This window comes from Mastigoproctus giganteus, chromosome 1 (genome assembly GCF_048544385.1).
Source record: "Mastigoproctus giganteus isolate SK-2022 chromosome 1, ASM4854438v1, whole genome shotgun sequence".
In the NCBI taxonomy this organism is placed as follows: domain Eukaryota; kingdom Metazoa; phylum Arthropoda; class Arachnida; order Uropygi; family Thelyphonidae; genus Mastigoproctus; species Mastigoproctus giganteus.
Genome location: NC_143575.1, coordinates 33,363,917 through 33,387,534, shown reverse-complemented (window position 1 = coordinate 33,387,534; position 23,618 = coordinate 33,363,917). Strand labels below are relative to the sequence as shown.

Sequence of the window (23,618 nt, the reverse complement as noted above, 5' to 3'; positions counted from 1 at the left end):
CAATAAGTGGCTTGGCACTAAGCCCTGAGGGACTCTACTAATAATATTAATCCAATAAGACCAGTGTCCATTTATAACCTCCCTCTGTCTTCTGGCAATATGCTATCTGTTATCCATAGCAGAAACTTGTTACAATGTCAAACTGTCCGTTCCGATATTCCCTGTCAGAGAATTTGGAATCTCTTTTCGATCTTCTCTGGCTTAAAATCTCCCTACCTCTTGTGTCAAATTCATCTGTTGTCTCTACCATTCTCCCAACTCCACTAATCACTTGGACCTCTTTGACTTCCTCTCTTAGGCACCTCTGTAGCCAGGTGGGCAGCAGCAGCAGTGCATAGCACACGCTTCTTGATTAGACTGTGTTTCGAGCCTGTGACCACCAAATACGTAGGATGCGGAAAGGTCAGGGAATGACCACCGCATATCCCCGGAGCAATGTGGCCTTAGTTGATAATGCTCTTAAAAATCAAATAACAACAACTTCCTCTCTTTGCAATTTGACTTTCTCTAGTCCAACTTTCCTAACAGTGAGGTAATTTTCCTTGGTGATTTTAATGTTCACAACTCCAGCTGGCTTCTGTTTTCTAGTCACATCGATCCAGGTGGTCAAGCAAGATGCCGAGGCTTTTGCAATTACTAATAACCTTCACATATTGTTCATTTTTTTTTATGAGACCCCCAAACACGAGAGGTATTAGAACCTATAGTACTTAGTACCGTGCTTGGGTTGGAGGTTGAGAAGACGAAAGAAGATATTTGTTGACATTGGACTTGAACTTCTGTAGATTGTAATTTTCAGGAAATACGTATGAAGGAAGGTTGTTCCAGAAAACGGCAGTTGAATGAATAAATGAGGAAGATGAAAAGTTGGTTCTGTGGGTTTGAAGTTGGACAGTAAATGGATGTTGGCTGGTGGCGGCACGTGTTCGGACTGTTTTGAAAGAGAGAGCGGGAATTATAGAAGCCAATTCAGAAGAACAGTGCCCATGGAAGTATCTGTAGAAGAGGCATGCAGCAGAAACAGTACGTCTATGAGAAAGCGAGTGGAGAGACTCTGTTAGAGATGAATCATTAATTAACCTAACTGCCCTCTTCTGAATGGAATCAAGGAGCCCGAGAGAGGTTTTGGGGGCACCACCCCAGATGTGGGAACAATATTCCATGGCAGGGCGGATTTGCGATTTATACAGAGTGAGCAGCTGTTTGGAAGAAAAGTAACGCCGAGAGCGAAAGAGAAAACCAAGTTTTTTAGATGCAGAGGAAGCAATATTTGTAATGTGCTTGTGCCAAGAGAGATTAGAAGTCAGGGTAATCCCCAAAAGAGATATATCATTTTGCCTAGAAATCGGAGTGTCACTAAAGATAAGCATAGGAGCAGAAGAATCCTTTTTGCAAGATATAAGACAAGACTGAGTTTTAGAAGGGTTGAAATCAACTAAGTTGTCTTTGCCCCACTGGAGAATTACCTGAAGATCGGCATTTAAGGAATTGGCAGCAGATTTTCGAGAACTTGAAACTGATTGAGCAGGACAAGGTTTCTCAAAATGGAAAGTTGAATGCAATGTGCTATCATCGGCAAAACTATGGATAGGATTTCCAGTCAATGGAAGAAGGTCATTGATATACAAGAGGAAAAGAGTGGGGGAAAGAACTGAACCTTGGGGGACACCGGCATTAGTGGAGAAGTTAGAAGACAGAGAGCCATCTACCATCACCCTCAGTGAGTGATCAGAGAGAAAACTGGATAACCAATTACTAAAAATAGTTGGCAAACCATAAGATGGAAGCTTGTTTAGAAGACCTTTATGGCAAACACGATCAAAAGCTTTTGAGATGTCAAGAGCAACTACTTGTGTTTCACCGAACCTTTCCATTGAATTAGTCCATAAATGGGTAACATAAGCCAGAATATCACCAGTGGATCGACACTGACGGAATCCATACTGGCGATCGTTGATCAGACGGAAGGTTTCTAGGTAGTTTAAGAGTTGGCGGTTAATTGATTTCTCCATTACTTTAGAAAGAGTAGAAGTAATTGCAATGGGACAATAATTGGATGGGAGGGATTTGTCACCCTTTTTAGGAACTGGCTGGATATGAGCAAATTTCCAAGCAGAAGGAAAAACACCTTTGGAATAAGAAAGTGAAAAAAAGGCGGCAAAGAATAGGAGTAAGTTCAGGAGCACAGCTTTTGAGAACAAGTGGAGAAATACCATCAGGACCTGGAGCTTTCTTAGCATCAAGATTCGTCAAAATCCTTCTGATATCCTTTTGACAGAAGACCACAGGAGGCATTGAATGGAGCGTGTTAGGAATGGTGGGAGGTGTTTTACCAAGATCATTAATACATGAGCTGGAAGAAAAATGGGATGCTAGCAGGTCAGCTTTATCCTTGGCTGAAGTGACAACAGAACCATCTGGTTTGGACAGAGGTGGGAGCAGAGATGGGCAAAAGTTGCGGCCAATAGCTTTGGCAAGAGACCAGAATGCTCGGCTACCATTAGGGCAAGAAGCAAGTTTTCTACTCTTAGCCTGTTCAAACTCTAGTTTGGACTGATTAATAACTGCTTTACAATTGTTGCGAGCTTTGGTGTAGGCAGAAAATGAAACTGAAGAATTAGAAATAAGCCAATTACGATATGCAACATTCTTCTCTTGGACAGCCTTAGCACATTTATTGGAAAACCAAGGTTTAGATAAAGGACGAGATTTTAAAGTGGAGTGTGGGATAAAGGATTCCATTCCTGCAAGAATAATTTCACTGACACGATCTGAGCAAACGTTGACATCAGAAGTTTTGAAACAGTAATCAGACCAAGGAAAAGAAGAAAAGAAGTCTCGCAGGTCATCCCATTTTGCATTCTTGTAATGCCAAACAATATAAGGTTGGGAATAGCCATGAGATAAAGGTTCCATTGGAGAAGAGACAATCACCAAGTTGTGATCTGAAGTGCCTAAAGGACCTCTCACTTCGACCTTGTACTTAGAAGGGTTGTTTGTGAGAAAAAGATCAAGCGTATTGGCTGTATGATTAGGATTGTCCGGTATTCTTGTAGGTAAATGAACAATCTGTGCTAGGTCATTAGTAATTGCAAAAGCCTCAGCATCTCGACCTGCTGGGTTGGTGTGACTAGAAAATGGAAGCCAGCTGGAGTTGTGAACGTTAAAATCACCAAGGAAAATTACCTCACTGTTAGGAAAGTTGGACTGGAGAAAGTCAAGTTGCAAAGAGAGGAAGTCAAAGAGCTCCAAGTGATTAGTGGAGTTGGGAGAACGGTAGAGACAACAGATGAATTTGACACAATGAGGTAGAGAGATTTTAAGCCAGAGAAGATCAAAGAGAGGAGATTCCAAATTGCCAAGTCTCTGACAGCGAATATCAGAATGGACATATGCACAAGTACCACCTTTGAGGTGAAAGGAATCATACAGCGATAATTTGGGCGTCTCAGATGAGCAGTAGTTGATTCAACTGATAACTGAGATTTTGTCAGAAAAAGTACATGGGGTTTGGCAGACTGCAAGTGGAAATGGACATCGTTGAGATTGGAATTAAGACCACGTATATTTGTGAAATGAATTAGGAAGTCCTTGGGAGGTTTAGATCTTTTCGCAGATAAGCTTGCTCTATTATTTTGACTATTCACGGTGTATTCAATAGTAAGAAAAAGTGGGTGGGACATGCTCTATGAAGTAATGAAATTTTTGGATATGGCATACATGTGGTAAGAATATACCCAGATCCTTGACATAACGTGGCCTCGACAATGCTCCCCGCATACACACTACTCGGACTCCCTCCAGTCACTATCTGGCAGAGTAGAGGTAGCAAGATTATACACTAGCTGATCCGGAAGCCTCCTAGAGAGTTACCAATAGGTTTGGTCCGGTGTACTATCTAGCGGCTGGCCTGCGAACACCGTTTTAGAGCTGTACCCTCGAAATGAAAGGAATATTGGATCTCGCCACGACATTCATCATAACCTCAAAAATCATCAATCATACTGCATGATGGAAGAGATAGGGAAGGGTTGGCCGGAACCTAGCTCTAGAGACTAAACATGGGTTCCACCACTTCAAGCCTCCAATAAGCAAAGTGGTGTTATTTCACCGGTTGATGAGAGTCATCTACCACCTAGTACTGCCTGGTAACATAGAGGGGCGGCGTTCCTCCATGTGGTGTGGGCGCCACACCTCCACCCCTGCTTACGTTGGTTCACACCTGAGTGGTCATCCACCATGTAATTGTGCATGGAGGTTATACCCAGGATTACTAACAGTCCCACCATCGTGAAGGTGCAAGCAGAGGATTTGGCTGTCATAGACCGTCCGAACTTTGCTGAAATTGGGTCCACTTGACTTAAGTGTCACCCGAATATCAGTTTCATCAGCGTTTTAGACTCCCAGTTCATTTACCTACAAGAATATTGGACAACCCTAGCCATACAGCCAACATGCTTGATCTTTTTCTCACAAACAACCCTTCTAAGTTCACGGTCAAAGTGAGTGGTCCTTTACGCACCTCAGATCACAACTTAGTGATTGTCTTTTCTCCAGTGGAGCCTTTATCTCATGGCTATTCCCAACCTCGTATTGTTTGGCATTACAAGAATGCAAAATGGGATGACCTGCGAGATTTCTTTTCTTCTTTTCCTTTGTCGGACTACTGTTTCAAAACTTCTGATGTCAATGTTTGCTCAGATCGTGTCAGTGAAATTATTCTTGTAGGAATGGAATCCTTTATCGCACACTCCACTCTAAAATGTCGTCCTTTATCTAAACCTTGGTTTTCCAATAAATGTGCTAGGGCTGTTCAAGAGAAGAACGTTGCATATTGGCTTGTTTCCAGTTCATTTTCTGCCTACACCAGAGCTCGCAACAATTGTAAAGCAGTTATTAATCAGTCCAAACTAGATTTTGAACAGGCTAAAAGTAGAAAACTTGTTTCTTGTCCTAATGGAAGCCGAGCATTCTGGTCTCTTGCCAAAGCTATTTTCCGCAACTTTTGCCCATCTCTGGTCCCACCTCTGTCCAAATGGTTCTGTTGTCACTTCAGCCAAAGATAAAGCTGATCTGCTAGCATCCCATTTTTCTTCCAACTCATGTATTAATGATCTTGGTAAAACACCTCCTACCATTCCCAACATGCTCCATTCAATGCCTCCTGTGGTCTTCTGTCAAAAGGATTTTGACAAATCTTGATGCTAAGAAAGCTCCAAATTCTGATGGTATTTCTCCACTTGTTCTCAAAACCTGTGCTCCTGAACTTACTCCTATTCTTTGCCGCCTTTTTTCACTTTCTTATTCCAAAGGTGTTTTTCCTTCTGCTTGGAAATTTGCTTATATCCAGCCAGTTCCTAAAAAGGGTGACAAATCTCTCCCATCCAATTATCCTCCCAATGCAATTACTTCTACTCTTTCTAAAATAATGGAGAAATCAATTAACCACCAACTCTTAAACTACCTAGAAACCTTCCGTCATCAACAATTGCCAGTATGGATTCCGTCAGTGTCGATTGACTGGTGATATTCTGGTTTATGTTACCACTAATGCTGGTAGTGATGGTAGATGGCTCTCTTCTCCACTAACTTCTCCACTAATGCTGGTGTTCTCCAAGGTTCAGTTCTTTCCCCCACTCTTTTCCTCTTGTATATTAATGACCTTCCATTGACTAGAAATCCTATCCATAGTTTTGCTGATGATAGCACATTGCATCCCACTTTCTTCCCTTTTGAGAAACCTTGCCCTCCTCAATCAGCTTAAACTTCTTGAATATTCTCTACCAATTCCTTGAATGCCAATCGCTAGGTAATTCTCCAGTGGGGCAAAGACAACTGAGTTGATAAAACTGCATAAAAAACTTGGGTTTTCTTTTTCGCTCTTGGTGTTACTTTTCTTCCAAACAGCTGTACACTCTGTACAAATTGCAAATCCGACCTACCCTGGAATATTATTACCACATCTGGGGTGGTGGCCCCCAAAACACTCTCAGGCTTCTAGATTCCATTCAGAAGAGGGCAGTTAGGTTAATTGATGACTCATCTCTAACAGAGTCTCTCCACCCTCTGTCTCATAGATGTACTTTTTCTGCTGCATGCCTTTTCTACAGATACTTCCATGGGCACTGTTCTTCTGAATTGATTTCTATAATTCCTGCTCTCTCTTTCAAAACAGTCCGAACACGTGCCGCCACCTGCCAACATCCATGTACTGTCCAACTTCAAACTTACAGAACCAACTTTTTATCTTCCTCGTTTATTCATTCAACTGCCGTTTTCTGGAACAACCTTTCTTCCTATGTATTTCTTAAAAATTACAGTCTACAGAAGTTCAAGTCTAATGTCAGCAAATATCTTCTTCCGTCTTCTCAACCTCCAAACCGGGCACGGTATTTTCTGGCGTAACCAGAAAATACACTCTGGGTTGGGATGGGGGCTGCACATTGTGAGAAAAATTGTACGTAGGTTTTTATTAGTCCTTAAATTTCGAAATTTTACAGATATTCTTCTCCCTTCGGACCATTATTCCTTTACTTTTTTTTTTTTTTTTTTTCCAACTTCAAATTTCATGCATGTCTTTTTATTTAGCTTTAAAAACAAATTGAACATAGATAAATAAAATAACAAAATAAATGTCTTCACAAACTTTATTTCAAGGATCTACAGTAAAAAAAAAAAAATAATAAAATAAATAAATAAATATTTTATACTCTTCATGAAAATAGGCAAAACCAATGTAAAACTATATTTCTATTCTAACACACACACACACACACACACACACACACACACACACACACACACACACACACACACAAAAAGCCTTTTATTAGCATTAGCAGAGGCATACGATGCAAGAAAGCAAGATTATGCAGCATCAGCCAAAAAAAAAAAAAACCTCCCATTTCATTCCTTCATTCGTTCCAAATGCCTGTCCAGCTCAGCCTTAAATTTATTTAGGCTATCAGCTTCCACAATAAAAGATGGAAGCCTGTTCCACCAATCAACTACCAGCTGGCTGAAGGCAAATTTCTGCACATCTATTCTACAACTATTTTTCCTCAGTTTGAAACTGTGCCCCCCTCAGGTTCTTAGTCTGAGCAAGATGAAGAATCCCATCAGCATTCAGCTTGCTCAACCCATTCAAGGCCTTATATACCTCAATCAGATCATCTCGCAGGTGCCTACTCTCTAGGCGCTGCAATTTGCAGAAGCCTTTCTTGGTAAGAGCACCCCTTTGTTCCCCTCACCAATCTTATTGCCCTTCTTTGTACTCGTTCTAGCAACTCTACATCTTTCCTAAAATGAAGCCTCCAGACCTGTACACAGTACTCTAGGTGTGGCCTAACCATTGACATTATCACCTTTATGTCCCTGCTAGCAAAATTCCTATATATCATTGACAAGACTCCATGACCTGCCCTGACAGCCCGTCTGCACTGCTCAGCGAACTTCATATTTGGCTGCACAATTACCCCCAGGTCTTTTTCACTTTCCACTTCCCTGAGTGTAGTAATATCCAGTTGGTACGTTTCTCTTTGGTTATTGCTACCCATATGCAGTACTTTGCTGTCAATGTTAAACTCCAGTTGCCACTTCTCAGCCCATTTTCCTAACTTATCTATGTCCATTTGGAGTAGCATACTGTCACTACTGTTGTTAACAACTCTGCCAACCTTTGTATCATCTGCAAACTTGGACATTAAACATGATATACCTTCATCAATATCATTGATAAATATACAAAACAACAATTAGCCCAACACCAAACCCCGGGGAACTCTACTAATGACATTTATCCCCGAAGAGCAGTGTCCGTTGATTACCACTCTCTATTGTCTCCCAATCAACCATCCCTTTATCCATTGTAGCAGCTTATCCTTGATGCCATACCTCTCCAATTTGTACAGCAGTCTTCCATGTGCAACAGTATCAAAAGCTTTCCTGAAATCCAAGTATATGATATCAAAATTATTTTTGGCATTCAGTTCCTTTGGTGACCACATCATAGTAACCAATCAAATTGCTCAGACAAGACTTCCCTTTGACAAACCCATGCTCTCTTAACTATTACTGCAGTCTTGTCTAGATGATCCTGCAGTGCTTCTTTAACCAGTGATTCCATTATTTTCTCCAGAACACAAGTTAAACTAACAGGTCTGTAATTACTTGTCACCTTTTTAACCTCCTTTGTGAATTGGTGATACATTTGCACATCTTCAGTTCATGGGGACCTCCCCTGAGTCCATGGAAGCTCTCATAATTATGGCTAAGGGTTTGCTTACTTCTTTTACTGCCTCCTTTAATATAATTGGATAGATCCCATCCCCCCCAGGTGCCTTCCTTATGTTTAACTTCAACAATTTCTCCTCCACTTTGCTCTCAGTTATTACAAAATCACTTAGCTCCCTGTTAGCATTTGATAAACATCTGGCACTCCCCTCATTGAATAAATCCTTATGTGTGAATGTAGATGCAAAATACTCATTCAGTTTATCAGCTCCCTGAGCGTGATCATCAATAGTCAACCCATCTATGTTAAGTGGTCCAATCTGATCCAGCCCTTTCCTTCTAGAATTTACATAAGTAAAGGACACCTCTGTAGCCAGGTTGGGAGGAGCAGCAGTGTGTAGCACACGCTTATTGATTAGACCGGGGTTTGAGCCCATGACCACCAAATACGGAGGATGCGGAAAGGTCAGGGAATGACCACCACATATCCCTGGAGAAATATGGCCTTAGTTGCTAATGCTCCTAAAAACCAAATAACAAACAAACATTAGTAAAGAACTCCTTGCTATTTTTCTTTGCATCCTTTTCCAAAGATTTCTCATAATCTGCCTTCGTCTGCCTAACCTCCTTTGTGACTTGATTACAGATTAGCTTATACTTGCCATAGGCTTCTGTGTAGCCTGATACTTTATATGCATCCCATACATTCTTCTTCTGTGTAGCCTGATACTTTATATGCATCCCATACATTCTTCTTCTCTGCCACTAGCCTCATTAGTTCATCTGACATACATTTAGACCTAAACCTTGAACAGTATTTCTTAGTTGGAATGAAAAGCCTAGTAGCCTCCAAAATTAAGTCCCCGAAGGCTTCCCATTTAGAATTCACCATTGGTAACATCAGTTGCTCCCACTGTACAGAATTTAAAAACTATCTGAGACCTCTGCAGTCACATTAACGAAAGCAAAAGCCCTTCCCTTTAGCCTTGATGGTAGTTACATCTTTAAATAATTCCCACATCAATACATTGTGATCACTGTCGCCCAGTGGTTCCTTTATCTGCATATTCTTAATGCATGAAGAATCACTACTGATAATCAGATCAAGAGTATTACTCTCTCTGGTTGCCTCTCAAACATGTTGCTGTAGAAAACAGTCATTCAATAAATCCGCAAAATTGTTGCTAGTGTGCGAGTGACCAATCCACAAGTTTCAGTCAATATCTTGAAAGTTAAAATCTCCCATTATAAGACATTCTGATTTACTGGCCCACTCTATTTCTCTGCACAATTGCTCATTATACTCATCAGATGCATTAGGCCTATAACACACACCTATTCTCATTTTTCTTTTCCCAGTGCTTATTTCACACCAAACCGACTCCACACTGCATTGTCCACCAACATTAATTGGATGCACTTCCTTAGATTTTTATGTAGCCGACTGGGCTAGCCGGGTGGGTAAAGTGTCTGCCTGGCAACCCAAAGGTCGCGGGTTCGAATCCTGCCTCGGGTTTGGATCAAAGTACTGCAAAAACCTTGGGAGGTGCATTATGGCCACAGAAGCTGATGCGCCAACAACTACCAAACAAAAAAAAAAAAGATTTTGTGTTTCTTAACTAACAGCATAACCCTTCCCTTCCTATCCTGTCTATCCTTCCTATACACATTGTATTCCCCAAATTCCAATTGTGTATTCCTAACACCTGTGTGACACCACGTCTCTGATATCCGAGCAATATCTGCCTTTGACGTCCTGACTAGCACTTCAAGCTCATCAAATTTATTAACTATACTCCTAGCATTTGTGTACATGCAAGTATATATGTTCCTGCTCCTAGCCACCCTGACACAGCCCATGTATTTACTTGTTCCACTATGACTCCCAGCAGTCCTGGAAATCACCATTACCTTGCTTTCCAGTCTGCTGCTCATTCTAATAGAAGCAGTGCAAGAATCACTTTTGCCTCTGCCTGCGGCTACTGTTAACCTTTTAGTCTGTGTATCCCCCCCCCCCAAAGCTAGCAGTTTTCCAACCCATCTAACACTGCCTCGATAGCATCAGCAAATATTCTTGCACCCTTTCTATTTAAGTGTATCCCATCGCTGTAGAAGCAATCTCTCCTGTCAACAAAATACTGAGTGTTAGAAACGTAAACTAGTTATATATTTATATTTAAACACCTTTTTTTTTCCTCCGAGAAGATCTACAACTTCTTTGGGGTTAATGATTACGTCATAGTATTCATAGTATTTTATATATATATATATATATATATATATATCCAAAATTGCTAAATTTAAGCAATGAGATATGCAGTGCATGTAAACTTTTGGGTTTAATTCTTGTATATGAGCCTGGACGCCATTTATTCTGCAGCTCATTGCCCCAGAGCTGTCATATGGCTAGATATAAAAAAATATTCTTGTCCACGGATATTTTTATATCTAGCCCAAATTTTTCAAGTTGATTAATTATTTCTTTCACTATATTTTCACCAATTGCAGAATTTAGAGGAGTAAATGAAAGAAAATTTTCACATATTTGAAAATTTGTTTCGTCTACATATCTAACACAAAGCAACATTTGTTGAAATGTCTGTAGTTTCATCAGCTAACACAGAAAAATATTTAGCTTTCTTCACTTTGTTCACAATCTGTTTCTGAATTATAGAACCACAACATTCAATTATTTCATTCTGGATACCCACACTAGTGTATAATGAATTTTTACTGGCAGTTCTTAAATGATTTTCTAAAACAGTCTCCCTGCCGTCAACTCGTTCCCTTAACAAAGCTCGAAAGTTTCCTTCACTGTAGTTTACAGCTTCTGATAAGTTAATGGGGCCCACCGTCTCGATGACCTCTTAATGGTATTCCTTGCTTTCCACAAAGTAGAATCGTTTTAATTATTGGCACCAGTCTTTTCTGATTTTCCATTTGTTCTTTGTATTTTGCATTTTCTGTTTTTGAATAGGCTAACCAGTCAAATTTTCTCAACCAAGAAAATTGAAAACGTCTATTAAACTTCTTTTTGATCAGTAGATCCAGGAAATTTATAGTTAGAATTGGGAACCCAAACATTACCCAAAGTCTTGATTAAATCCATGATAGACATTTTTTTGTCTTTAAGTAATGCAATGTCATTAACTTCACACTTTTCATTGATTTGAACTTCAATTTCTTCTGCATTCGCTGGCTTCATATCCTAAACTTCAACAGAATTTTGATGCTCAGATGCACCACCATCGCTTGTTTTGAATTAATTTTTTTATTGCAACATTGAACTTTGTTTTTCTTTTTCCAAAAAAAGAAACCTCAAGTAAAGTGAAATTTTATATAGGGGTCCTCAAATTCGAGGCTAAGCATCAGGATCTCGGAAACAGAAATAGATGCAAGGTCGGTTAAATTGCATAATTGGCCTACTCCGTTGAAAAAAAAATTTTTTGTTTTTGAGAATTTCGAAAAAATGTAAAATTTTGAACATTTGCTTTTAACTTCTGAGGAAGATGTGTTTTTAGTTTTTCTGTTGAATAAAAATTGCGCCGCTGGTCAGATAGTTCTCAAATTTAATCCTCTAGTAAACTTTATTCATTTTTCAACGGATCATTATTAGGCCACAATTACGCAACATTGCCCCAATTTAACCAACTTCGTATCTCTTACACACAGTTTGCTAGAAGCTAGATCCCCAAGCTTAGCACCAAGTTTTTATAACTGTATGTATGAAGAAAAAAGTGAAATATAATGTGGAACATTTACTTTTAATGAAAAAAGCTGGTAAATTAAAACTTACCAAAAGCAACTGTGAGAATCAACAAAATGAAATCTAAATATGTTACAAATACTCAATATAAACTTTATACACCAATTTGAAATTTAATTACCTCCTTTCTATTTTTCTCCTCTTGCAATTAAATTTATCCAAGCACGGATTATAAATTTTCACAGAAACACAAATTGTAACTACACCAAAGAAACACATACAAACAAAAGCTGCAAATCACACTAATGTCATTTTACAGCTAAGCTGAAAATCTTGTAGGTATTAGCCTACCTACTTATTATGCATATTTACAGTTTAACCAGCTGAACAAAAGTCGTGAAAGTCAGATGCGTGGTGGCAAAAGTACGCGGAGCTCCGAACTCAAGCTGATAACTTTGGTAACGTAAGGGACATAGTTGAACTTTCATTTGTGTGGTGTTGTCATATGGTAATTAAATTGAAATTGGAATAGTAGTACAAAGTAAAAACATCAGAGTAGAGTATAGGCTCAGAGGGGGCTGCAGCCCCATACTGGTTATGCCACTGTGCAGAACAGTTATTCCCGTGGAACAGTATCAAATGCTTCACTGAAATATAAGTACTTGATGTCAAAATTGTGGTTTGCATTTAGTTCCTTTGTGAAATCTTGCAGTAACTAATCAGATTGGTCAGACAAGAACTCCCCTTAACAAACCCATGCTGTGATTTTTGTATAACTGCATTTTTCTCAGGATAATCCTGGAATACTTCTTTAACACTCACTCACTCACTCCATTATTTTCTAAAGGCCTCCATAGCCGAGTGGTCAGGAGTGGGAGTGCAGTAGCACACGCTCCTTGAGTAGACCTGGGTTCAAGCCCCTGACTGCTAAATACGGCTGCTCTACCAACCTGAACTGGATTGGCATGGCAGATTATGGTCCATTTCCCTCAGCATGAATTGTAGAGGAGGCTTCCATCCTGCAGTGGATTGATAATGGCTGCAGTTTATCTTTTTTACCATTATTTTCTTTAGAAAAGAATTTAAGCTTACATGTCTGTAATTATTCACTTTGCCCTTTGATCCATCTTTGAACAGGAGAGTATTACAATTGCATTTGAACATTGCGTATCTCCAATCTATAGGGACCTTCCCAAAATCCAAGGATGCACCTATAATTATGGCCAAAAATATTCTTGCTTCTTTTGCTGCTTCTTTTAATATAATTGAATAGATTACATCAGCTCTAGATTCCTTATCACATTCAGCTTCATCGACTTTTCTTCCACTTACCTCTGAGTTATCAAAAACTCAATTCCCAGTTATACCTTGATATACTTCTAGTATTCCCATCCTTAAACACATTATGGATGTAGAAGCAAAATATTTATTCAGTTTGCCAGCAGGATCATTAATCTAAACAGGATCATTAATAGTTATGCCATTTGTACCTAGTTGGCCAATATGGTTCTTCCCTTTCCATCTGATGTTAACCTAAGCAAAGATTTCTGTGTTTCTTTTCTTTACATTCTTAACCAAAGATTTCTCATAATTTGCCTTAGCTTGCATTGCAGACTTGATTGCAGACTAGTTTATTCTGTAAATTTCTGTGCCCCCCTGGTAATTTATAATGATCTCATGCATTTTTCTTCTCTGCTGCTAGTCTCATCCATCTTACATCCATTTAGGTTTGAACCTTGAACAGTATCTCTTAGTGGTATCAAAAGCCTAATAGTTTCTGTGATTACTTCCTTGGTCCTTCCCAGTTGTAATTTGCAGTTCTTAACATCATCAGTTGGTTCCAGTCAAAAGATTTAAAAATTATTCAAGATTATTATAGTCACCATTATGAAAGCAAAACCCTTCCCTTTATTATTGACAACTGTTATTTCTTTAAGTAAATGCATCCATTGGTTATGCATCAGTATTAATAGTGATTCTTTTGTCTAGAGAATCTTAATGTTTCAATTCTTAATTGTTTTCTTTTGTTGCCTCTTTAACATGCCATTGCAGAAAACATTAATTCAATACAGCCAGAAAAGCTCTGCTACTGTGAGTGACCAGCCACAAATTTGATTCACTGTTTGGAAAGTTAAAATGCCCAATTGTAAGTCATTCTGATTTACTGGCCCACTCTGTATGTTCGTGTAGTTGTTCATTATTCTCGTCACAGTCTGTATCATACTCCTACTCTCATTTTTGTATGCTGAGTACTTATGTCACATCTAATTGACTCAGCATTACACTGGCCATGCACATCACTAGGTGAACTGCCTTGGTGTACCCATAAGTGTGTGTATATTTGTATTAAGGAACAATGAGCCAAATAGAAAATAAATATTTCTCTCCTGAATGTATTATTTTCATGAAAAATTTGCAAATGGTGATAAAAATGTGAAAATCCTGTGCTTAATTTTTTTGTTTATTGTTACTTGCAACAGTAGTAAATAGAAATTTCTTCAAAAAAGAGGTATTTGCATATTTTTGGCATTATTTTAGAATAATAACTTATAAAAGAAATAAGCAAATAAGTTCAAAGACTTTATATTTCTCTCTATACATTAAAAAAGTTTCCTCCTAGTGATATTTATTCGAACCAATGGGAGAAGAGGGCGGGGCAATTACGTCACTACAAATGCGCAGGTAAATAATTACCTAGGTCATTTCCTGATTAGATTTTGATCAGTGCGTTATAATGTTAGTATATTAATATAATGTTATTATTATACAAATAATAACAAAACTATACAAATATTTGCAAAACACTAAAATATTTACATAATACTAAACTGTGTACAACCAGACCTCTACTGTATCGAGACGATGGGTTCCTTTGTCTGCTGACATTAATATACAAAAAATGTTACAATGGAACAACGAATGATGTCAGGCGTGGTCATGTATTAGACAGTGAAGCACATGCACGAGGTTGGTGAAAGGTAAATGGACGATACACGATTGGGTTACTGGGCAGAATCTTGCTGTTGACAATGTAGAGCTGGTATGTGGGACACATGTCAACATTCGTTGCATTGCAAGACAGCTGCTTCCACAATGTTCACCAGCCTCGTGCACATGCTTCACTGTCTAATACATGACCATGCCTGGCATTATTTGATGTTCCATTATAACGTTTTTTGTATATTAATAAGAAGGGACCCATCCATATATTGATATAGTTTTAATATTCATAAAAAGTTTAACATTTTGTAAATATTTGTATAGTTTATAAATATTTTAGTCCTGCTCTTTCGGATGCAACAATATTCCTCATGCATTATGGAACCCAAAGCAAAAGACCTTTTTCTAAGTGACCTATGTAAACACAGGTAAATAATTACTTAGTGATATTTATTCAACTTTGAGAATGCTGCATGGTGGGGTAGCCAATGGGAGAAGAGGGATACATGGTACAAGTGGGTGGGATAATTATGTCACTACAAATGCAGAGGTAAATAATTACATAGGTCATTTCCTGATTAGATATTGATCAGTGCATTTTGACAGATGTATCTTTTATGTAGAAAAGATTTGGCTTACTTCGTCATACCTCTACATTTTACGTAGAAAAGCATGCATGGGGGTTGGTGAGCAAAGCGAGCAGGGAGCGAAGCCCCCCTAGTAAACATTATTTTATTATTGTGCATATCTCAAGTCTTATATTATTACACGTCTTTTAGTTTAGTATACCATATTTCTAGAATTTATTATAACACTAAGAGAAAAGACAACTATTGACAGATTAGATTTAATATGGTATTTTTTCCTTTAGTCTATAATAAGCATATCGTCTACATGCACAATATCAGTTTGAGACCTGTCGATAGAAATATTTTGCCATTCCTTCAGCAGAACAGTTTTTAATTGGTGTTAGTGATGATGACCTCCACAAATGAGATAGTTTGATCCAACAAACTATCTCAAATATTTTCTATTTTCTCTAACCAGGTTATTGTTGAAAAAATGCAAGGATTCATACCATAAAATTGTACCAGTGTCAGAAAAAGGCATTATCAAGGATGGTACAATACTGCTTCTGCAAGATAATGTCTGTTTAAAGTTTAAACAACCAGTCCAAAAATATGCTGAGAAATATAAAATTAGTGATGTCGTAATAACAGACAATAGTTTATTACAGCAGTTCCCAAACTGGGGAACCCCAGTTTGGGGTCTGCAAAAATAATTTGACCAGTACCTCTGTAACTGGTCAAATTATTCATTCCATGTATAGCAAATTATGATAAATAAAGTTATTATTATATATTTATGTAAAAATAAGAATAAAGTTGTTTTAAACATAAAACTTTGAATTTTGTTTTCAGAAAACCCGGTTTGTTTACACACACACACACACACCATACAGACAGAGAGAGAGAAAGAGAGAGAGAGAGAGAGAAAAACATATGCACATATATATAATATTGATAAAAATAATATATAGCGAAATTACTGAACGTCTTAGTGGGTTATGGATCCGGGGTGCTACTAGTTATAGCAGAAAAAACTGGCAACCATAATGAAATATAGACAAATATATATTATTATCAGTGTATTAGGTGGGGATGCTGAACTGTCAGAAGGACTGTCTGAACTTTAGAACACATGCATGGTAAAAACAGATTACCTGAAATAAAATGAAATTAAAGTTTAACATAAAAATAATAAATGATATTACCTAAAGCTGTGGGTCCTAGGACTTTAACTACTTCATCACTGGGGTTAGCAGCGAAAATCGTAGGAGCCACCACAATAAGCTGGGTCTTTGTTTCTGTTATGATGTACACTTTAAAAAGTTTACGTACGTGTACATCATAGCCGACCTGACAGAGACCAAAAAGAAGGATTAAAATTAAAGAATATATAAAAATAAATAAATAAATAAATAAAAGTAAAGCTAAAATAATGCTAATAGAATCCTGTTAAAAGGAAAAAATGAATGAAATCCAAAAGCAGGCTCATTTTGATAAATGACATCAATGAAGAGATAGAAGGCATAGGTGTGATGTCAAAATTTGCAGATGATGTACAGATTGGCAGAGTTGTTAATGATCAGTGCCAAGCAGTGCTCCTTCAGGATGACTTGAACAAACTTCAGAGAAGTGACAACTATGATTTAATGCTGCTAAATGCAAGGTCTTACACTTGGGGAATAGCAACCCACAAATAAATTATACTCTTGGTGCAGTTGAATTAAAAACAGTGGAGGAGGAAAGGAATTTGGGAGTTGCAATACGGACAGATAGGAAGTGTTCTGAACTGTGTAAACAGGCAGCCAGGAAAGCCCATGGTGTCCTTTTGATGATTTATTAAACACTATCCTGTACAGATAGAAAGATCATAATCCCATTCTGTAAGGCAATTGTAAGATCAAATTGGTGAACCCAAAGCTCGATCTTATGAAGTTACCTCCTTTTGAAAGTAAAATGAATAAGAATGAAATGTATCAACCTTTATATAGTTATACATATACAATGTCTTTTTCTTTGTTTTTGCACCAAAATAACTAAGGCTGCATGGTATCTTTTGAGAAACCATGCATCCCTCACCTGAGAATGACTTAGTCAGCCACAGTATGAAATAATAAAAATTTTGCATGTCTTGTTGGGATTCAAATGCAGGCCTTTTCACATGATACGGAAAGTGATTGTAATCACTTTGCTACCTGCAAGGGTCGCATAACAATACAGTATGATACAAAATTTGTTTAGTGTCATGGTTGTTGTGAACTTTTCTACAGCTAAGGCCATAAATTATTGAAGCCACAAATAATAATAATTTAGGATTTATCCAGTATCATTTAACATTGTGCATACAATCATTTTACTGTAAGTCTGAAGGCATGATCCCCATTTATTGCATTTACTCCATTTATGCAGTATAGCAGTATACTACACTGTTTTGGCTGTGATATATTGCTATACTGTACATAAAATAAAACATAACATGTATGTTAAAGGCGTAACCATATTGTAACGTAGGTGTAAAAAAAAAAAAAAAATTTGGTATGTCTCCTAACTGCCAATATACACTGCCCTACCATTAATATCTGGACACCCCTCCATGGATAGGGAAACAGGTCCTATGCATGCAACATATCACAGAACCTGCAATAAATATGCACACTGGGTTTCAATCAGACAATTGCAAAAGTGGGCATGCAAGATGACACGTTCAACAGAATTACCTCAACAGTTCCACAGAAATGATCATCTCAACAAATGCTAGACACTGATTAATATGGTGTAAGGAGTGCGAATGCTGGACTGTAGAGCAGTGGAAAACAGTCCTATGGACAGACGAGTTGAGGTTTGCACTCTATCGGACTGATGGCTGTTCCTGGGTGTGGCAAATTCCAGGGGAATGGTTCCTTCCTGATTGTATCCTCCCAACAATGAAGTTTGGTGGAGGTAGTGTCATGGTATTAGGCTCTTTCATGGTTTGGCTTGGGCCCATTAGTTGTTATCGACAAAACCATGAATGCTATGCAAAACCAGGACAGCCTGGAAACTTGGGTCCATTGTTGTTTTCTGTATTCATTAATAATATTGATGGTATATTAGGCTTAATGTCCAAATTTGCAGACGATGCGAAATTCGGCAGGGTTGTTAATGACACTAATGACAGTACACTGCTGCAATAGGATCTAGAAAAGTTGAGCAGATGGGCTGAGAAGTGGCACCTGAAGTACTGCATATGGGAAACAGTAACCCCAGAGTAATGTATCAACTGTGTGGTACTACGCTGACAGTGGTAGAGAGTGAAAAGAACCTGGGGGTAATTGTGCAAGCAGATATGAAGTATTCTGAGCAGTGCAGATGGTCTGTGAGTATAGCTCATGGTGTCTTGTCAATGATATACAGGAATGTTTTTAGCAGGGATAAGGAGGTGATTATCCCCTTGTATAAGGAAATGGTCAGGCCACACCTTGAGTACTGTATACAGGTCTGGAGGTCTCATTTTAAGAAGGATGTAGAGCTGTTAGAATGAGTATAGAGAAGGGCAAGAAGATTAGTGAATAGAACAAAGGTTGCTCTTGTGAAGAAAGGCTTAAGTTTTGAAAATTACAGTGTTTGGAGACTTGGCACCTGTGAGGTGATCTGATTGAGGTGTATAAAGCCTTGAATGGTTTAGGCATGCTCAATGCTGATGGAATTCTTCCTCTTGCTCAGAATAATTGCCTGAGAGGGCATAAATTCAAATTAAGGAAAGACAGCTGTAGGATAGTTGTGCAGAAGTTTGCCTTTAGCCAGCAGGTGGTTGATTGCTGGAACAAGCTTCCATCAGTTGTTGTAGAAGTTGATAGCTTAAACAGATTCAAGGCAGAACTAGACAAACATTTGGAGCGAGTGGATGGGTGAATTGAGAGGGGGTGTGTGTTTTTTGTTTTTTTTTTTGCCTGATGTTATATAAGCTTGCTTTCTTGCATTATGTGCCCTTGCTGATGCTAATTAGCATTAGCATTAGTAGAGGCATATGATGCAAGAAAGCAAGCTTATTCAGCATCAGCCAAAAAAAAAAGAAAAAAAAAAAAAAAACAACCACTACTCCCATTTCACCCCTCAATTCGTTCGAAATACCTGTCCAGCTGAGCCTTAAATTTGTTTAGGCTATCAACTTCAACAACAAGCGATGGAAGTCTATTCCACAAACCAACTGCCCGCTGGCTAAAGGCGAATTTCCGCACATCTATCCGACATCCGTCCTTCCTCAATTTGAATTTATGCCCTCTCAGGTGATTATTCTGAGCAAGAGGAAGAATTCCATCGGCATTGAGCATGCTCAAGCCATTCAAAGCCTTGTACACCTCTATCAGATCACCTCGGCGATGCCTAGTCTCCAGGCTCTGTAATTTGCAAAACTTAAGCCTTTCTTCGTAAGAGCAACCCTTTGTTCCATTCACTAATCTTGTTGCCCTTCTCTGTACTTGTTCCAGCAGCTCTACATCCTTCTTGAAATGAGGCCTCCAGACCTGTATACAGTACTCAAGATGTGGCCTGACCAATGCCTTATACAAGGGAATAATCACATCCCTGTCCCTGCTAGAAAAATTCCTGTATATCATTGACAAGACACCATGAGCTACTCTTGCAGCTCGTCTGCACTGCTCAGAGAACTTCATATCTGCCTGCACAATTACCCCCAGGTCCTTTTCATTCTCTACCACTGTCAGCGTAGTACCACAGAGTTGATACGTTGATCTGGGGTTACTGTTTCCCATATGTAGTACTTTACATTTGTCAATGTTAAACTTCATTTGCCACCTCTCAGCCCATCTGCTCAACCTTTCCAGATCCTGTTGCAGCAGCATCGTATCAGTAGTGTCCTTAACAACCCTGCCAACCTTTGTATCGTCTGCAAACTTGGACATTAAGCCTGATACACCATCATCAATATCATTTATAAATACAGAAAACAACAATGGACCCAACACTGAACCCTGAGGAACTCCACTAATAACATTAGTCCACGTTGAGCAGTGTCCATTGATTACCACTCTCTGTCTTCTGCCACTCAACCATCCCTTTATCCATAGCAGCAATTTGCCTCGAATGCCACACTTCTCCAATTTGTGCAGCAGTCTTCCATGCGCAACAGTATCAAAAGCCTTTCTAAGATCCAAATATATAATATCAAAGTTATTCCCTGCATCCAGTTCTTTTGTGACTACATCATAGTATCCAATCAAATTGGTCAGACAAGACCTGCCCTTAACAAACCCATGCTGTGTCTGAGCTATAACTGAATTCTTGTCCAGATGATCCTGCAGTGCTAACAATTATGCACTTCCAACATTATGGCAATACTTCAGGGAAGGCCCATACTCGTATCAGCAAGATAATGCGCCATGCCATACTGCTTCGGGTCATAACAGAGTGGTTTGAGGATGTGGGTATAGAAAAGTTGGATTGGCCAGCCCAGAGACTGATTGGAACCCTATTGAGCATCTTTGGGATGTATTGGATCGTCAGGTACATGCACATCAAGATCACCCAAAGAGCATGGCCGAACTGGTGGCTGTGTTAAAGGCCAAATGGAGGAACGTATCCTCCTTGTTCATATCCTCCGAATGGAGGAACAAGCGAATGTGAACAAGGAAACTTATATTTATCAACTACTCGGGAATGTGTGCTATTTATAAATTGGCAGAGTAGTGTATTAAAATATGAATTAAATTAAATATGAATATTTAATGATTATTGAATATATTTATTATGTCTTATGTTTCTTTTTGCAACATATTTTTCATTTCAGTTTAGATTCTCTTCACTGAAAGATAAGATTTTAATAGTTCTTGGAGCTATATCATCCGTAATAGCTGCTTGTTCTATGCCAAGCATAATGATCATCTTAGGTCAGTTTCTTGATGAATTTATTGATCTCTCAATATTTCTACAGACTGGTTCATCAAGTGGAAGTTTTTCAGGAAGAAATTATACAGTTGAGTAAGTGTAGATATAAAATAAGTGTATTTCTTTCATTTTAACTTTTTTATTATATATATATCTGTTATTTATAGATTGTGCTAACTTATTTTGAATATAAAATAATATAATAGTGTAATAAAATAAAATAAAAATTGAAATTAAAAAAAACTAAACTAAATAAAATAAAATCATCATAAGTTATAGCACCATACTATCTCTCTCAAGAAGCCACAGCAGGGCCATGGTTTATGGAAGCAAAGTATTTCAGTGTGTGGCTCAAATATGGTAATTTAGTCAACATTAATTAAATAAAACTATTTAATATCTTATTTCTGTTTTAATTTTTGTTCTTTAATAAAATACGAATTTTGTCCTGTGACTTGTGAATAGCTTTTCTATCTAATTCAAAAAGACTGGCAAAACCAACTATAGTCACACATAATTATAATGAAATTGAATGGAACTATAATGATAATTTGATAGTATACTTCATGTAGTATTGTTAAACAATATATGACACCTTTAAATTTTACATTCTTATTCACTTCCCCAAGAATCACAGAGAAAGAAGTATGTCTATATCCTTGTTAATTTGATATTGGAGTATTTGAAATGTCATATACAGTATTTTGAATAATGTGAAATCGTTATAAACTTTTTAGAATTAGCATATGCATATGATGCAAGAAAGCAAGCTTATACAGCATCATCCAAAAAAAAAAAAAAATTCCCATTTCACCCATCCATTCACTTGAAATGTTTGTCCATTCTTTCTTTTAATTTAAGTTATCAACTTCCACAATGACGGATGGAAGTTTGTTCCAGCAATTAAATACTCTCTGACTAAAGGGACATTTCCACACATCTACTCTGCAACTGTCTTTCCTCAATTTGAATTTATGCCTCCTCAGGTTCGTAGTCTGATCAAGAGGAAGAATCCCATCAGCATTGAGCCTGCTAAAACCATTCAAGGCCTTATACACCTAAATCAGATCACCTCGCAGGTGCCTAGTCTCCAGAAGCAGCAGTTTGCAGAACTTAAGCCTTTCTTGGTAAGAACACCCTTTTGTTCCCCTCACCAATCTTGTTGCCCTTCTCTGTACTTGTTCCAGCAGCACTACACCCTTCCTAAAATGAGGCCTCCAGACCTGTATACAGTACTCAAGGTGTGGCCTGACCATTGCCTTATAAAAGGGGATAATCACCTCCTTATCCTTGCTAGAAAAATTTCTGTATATCATTGACAAGGCCTCATTACCTGCTCTAGCAGCCTGTCTGCACTGCTCAGAAAACTTCATATCTGGCTGTAGAATTACCCCCAGATCTTTTTCATTATCTGCCACCCTGAGTGTAGTACCACACAGTTGGCATGTTTCTCTGGGGTTGCAGCTACCTATATGCAGTACTTCACATTTGTCAAGGATAAACTTCAGGTGCCACTTCTTAGCTCATCTGCCTAACTTTTCTAGATCCTGTTGTAGTAGCTTTTTTTTTTTTTTTTTTTTGGTAGTTGTTGGCGCATAGGCTTCTGTGGCCATAATGCACCTCCCAAGGTTTTTGCAGTACTTTGATCCAAGCCCGAGGCGGGAATCGAACCCGCGACCTTTCGGTTGCCAGGCAGGCACTTTACCCACCCGGCTAGCCCGGTCGGCTTTGTAGTAGCATATTGTCATTATTATCATTAACAACCCTGCCAACCTTGGTATCATCTACAAACATTGACATTATGACTTCTTCTTCAGTATCATTGATAAATATACAAAACAACAATGGGACCAAACTGAACCATGAGGGACTTCACTAATAACATTAGTCCACGAAGAGCAGTGTTCATTGATTACCACACTGCTTTCTCCCACTCAACCATCCTTTTATCCATTGTAGCAACTTGCCCTTAATGCAGTACTGCTCCAATTTGTACAGTAGTCTTTCATCCGCAACTGTATCAAAAGCCTTCCTGAAATCTATATATACACTGGTGTGCAAAACTTAAAAGACCAACACTCTTTCTAAAGGTTACAACCACAAAATCAAACAAAATAGCCTGTGGCGATTTGCATAACTGTGGCCATTCAGTAGAAAGCTGGTGCACATGCAAAAATTTGAATCGTGATGAGAGGGCTCACATAAACAGATAAAAGCAGCAGTTCAGCAGTTATGTGCAAATTACTGAATGGTGAGCATGATTGTTACAGATGTTCGATTGGTTTCATACA

The 23,618-nt window shown here is 38.4% G+C and overlaps 1 protein-coding gene across 4 annotated transcripts in view; it reads left to right on the top strand.

Moving 5' to 3' along the window:
- Window positions 1-23,618, top strand: part of LOC150090693 (ATP-dependent translocase ABCB1-like) — a 390,895-nt gene that overhangs the window by 129,645 nt on the left and 237,632 nt on the right. For all 4 annotated transcript variants that reach the window (XM_090372299.1, XM_090372310.1, XM_090372292.1 and 1 more), the window contains one exon: window positions 21,230-21,420. In XM_090372299.1, coding sequence (XP_090228425.1) covers window positions 21,230-21,420 — 191 coding nt within the window. The remainder of the gene's footprint in view (window positions 1-21,229; window positions 21,421-23,618) is intronic.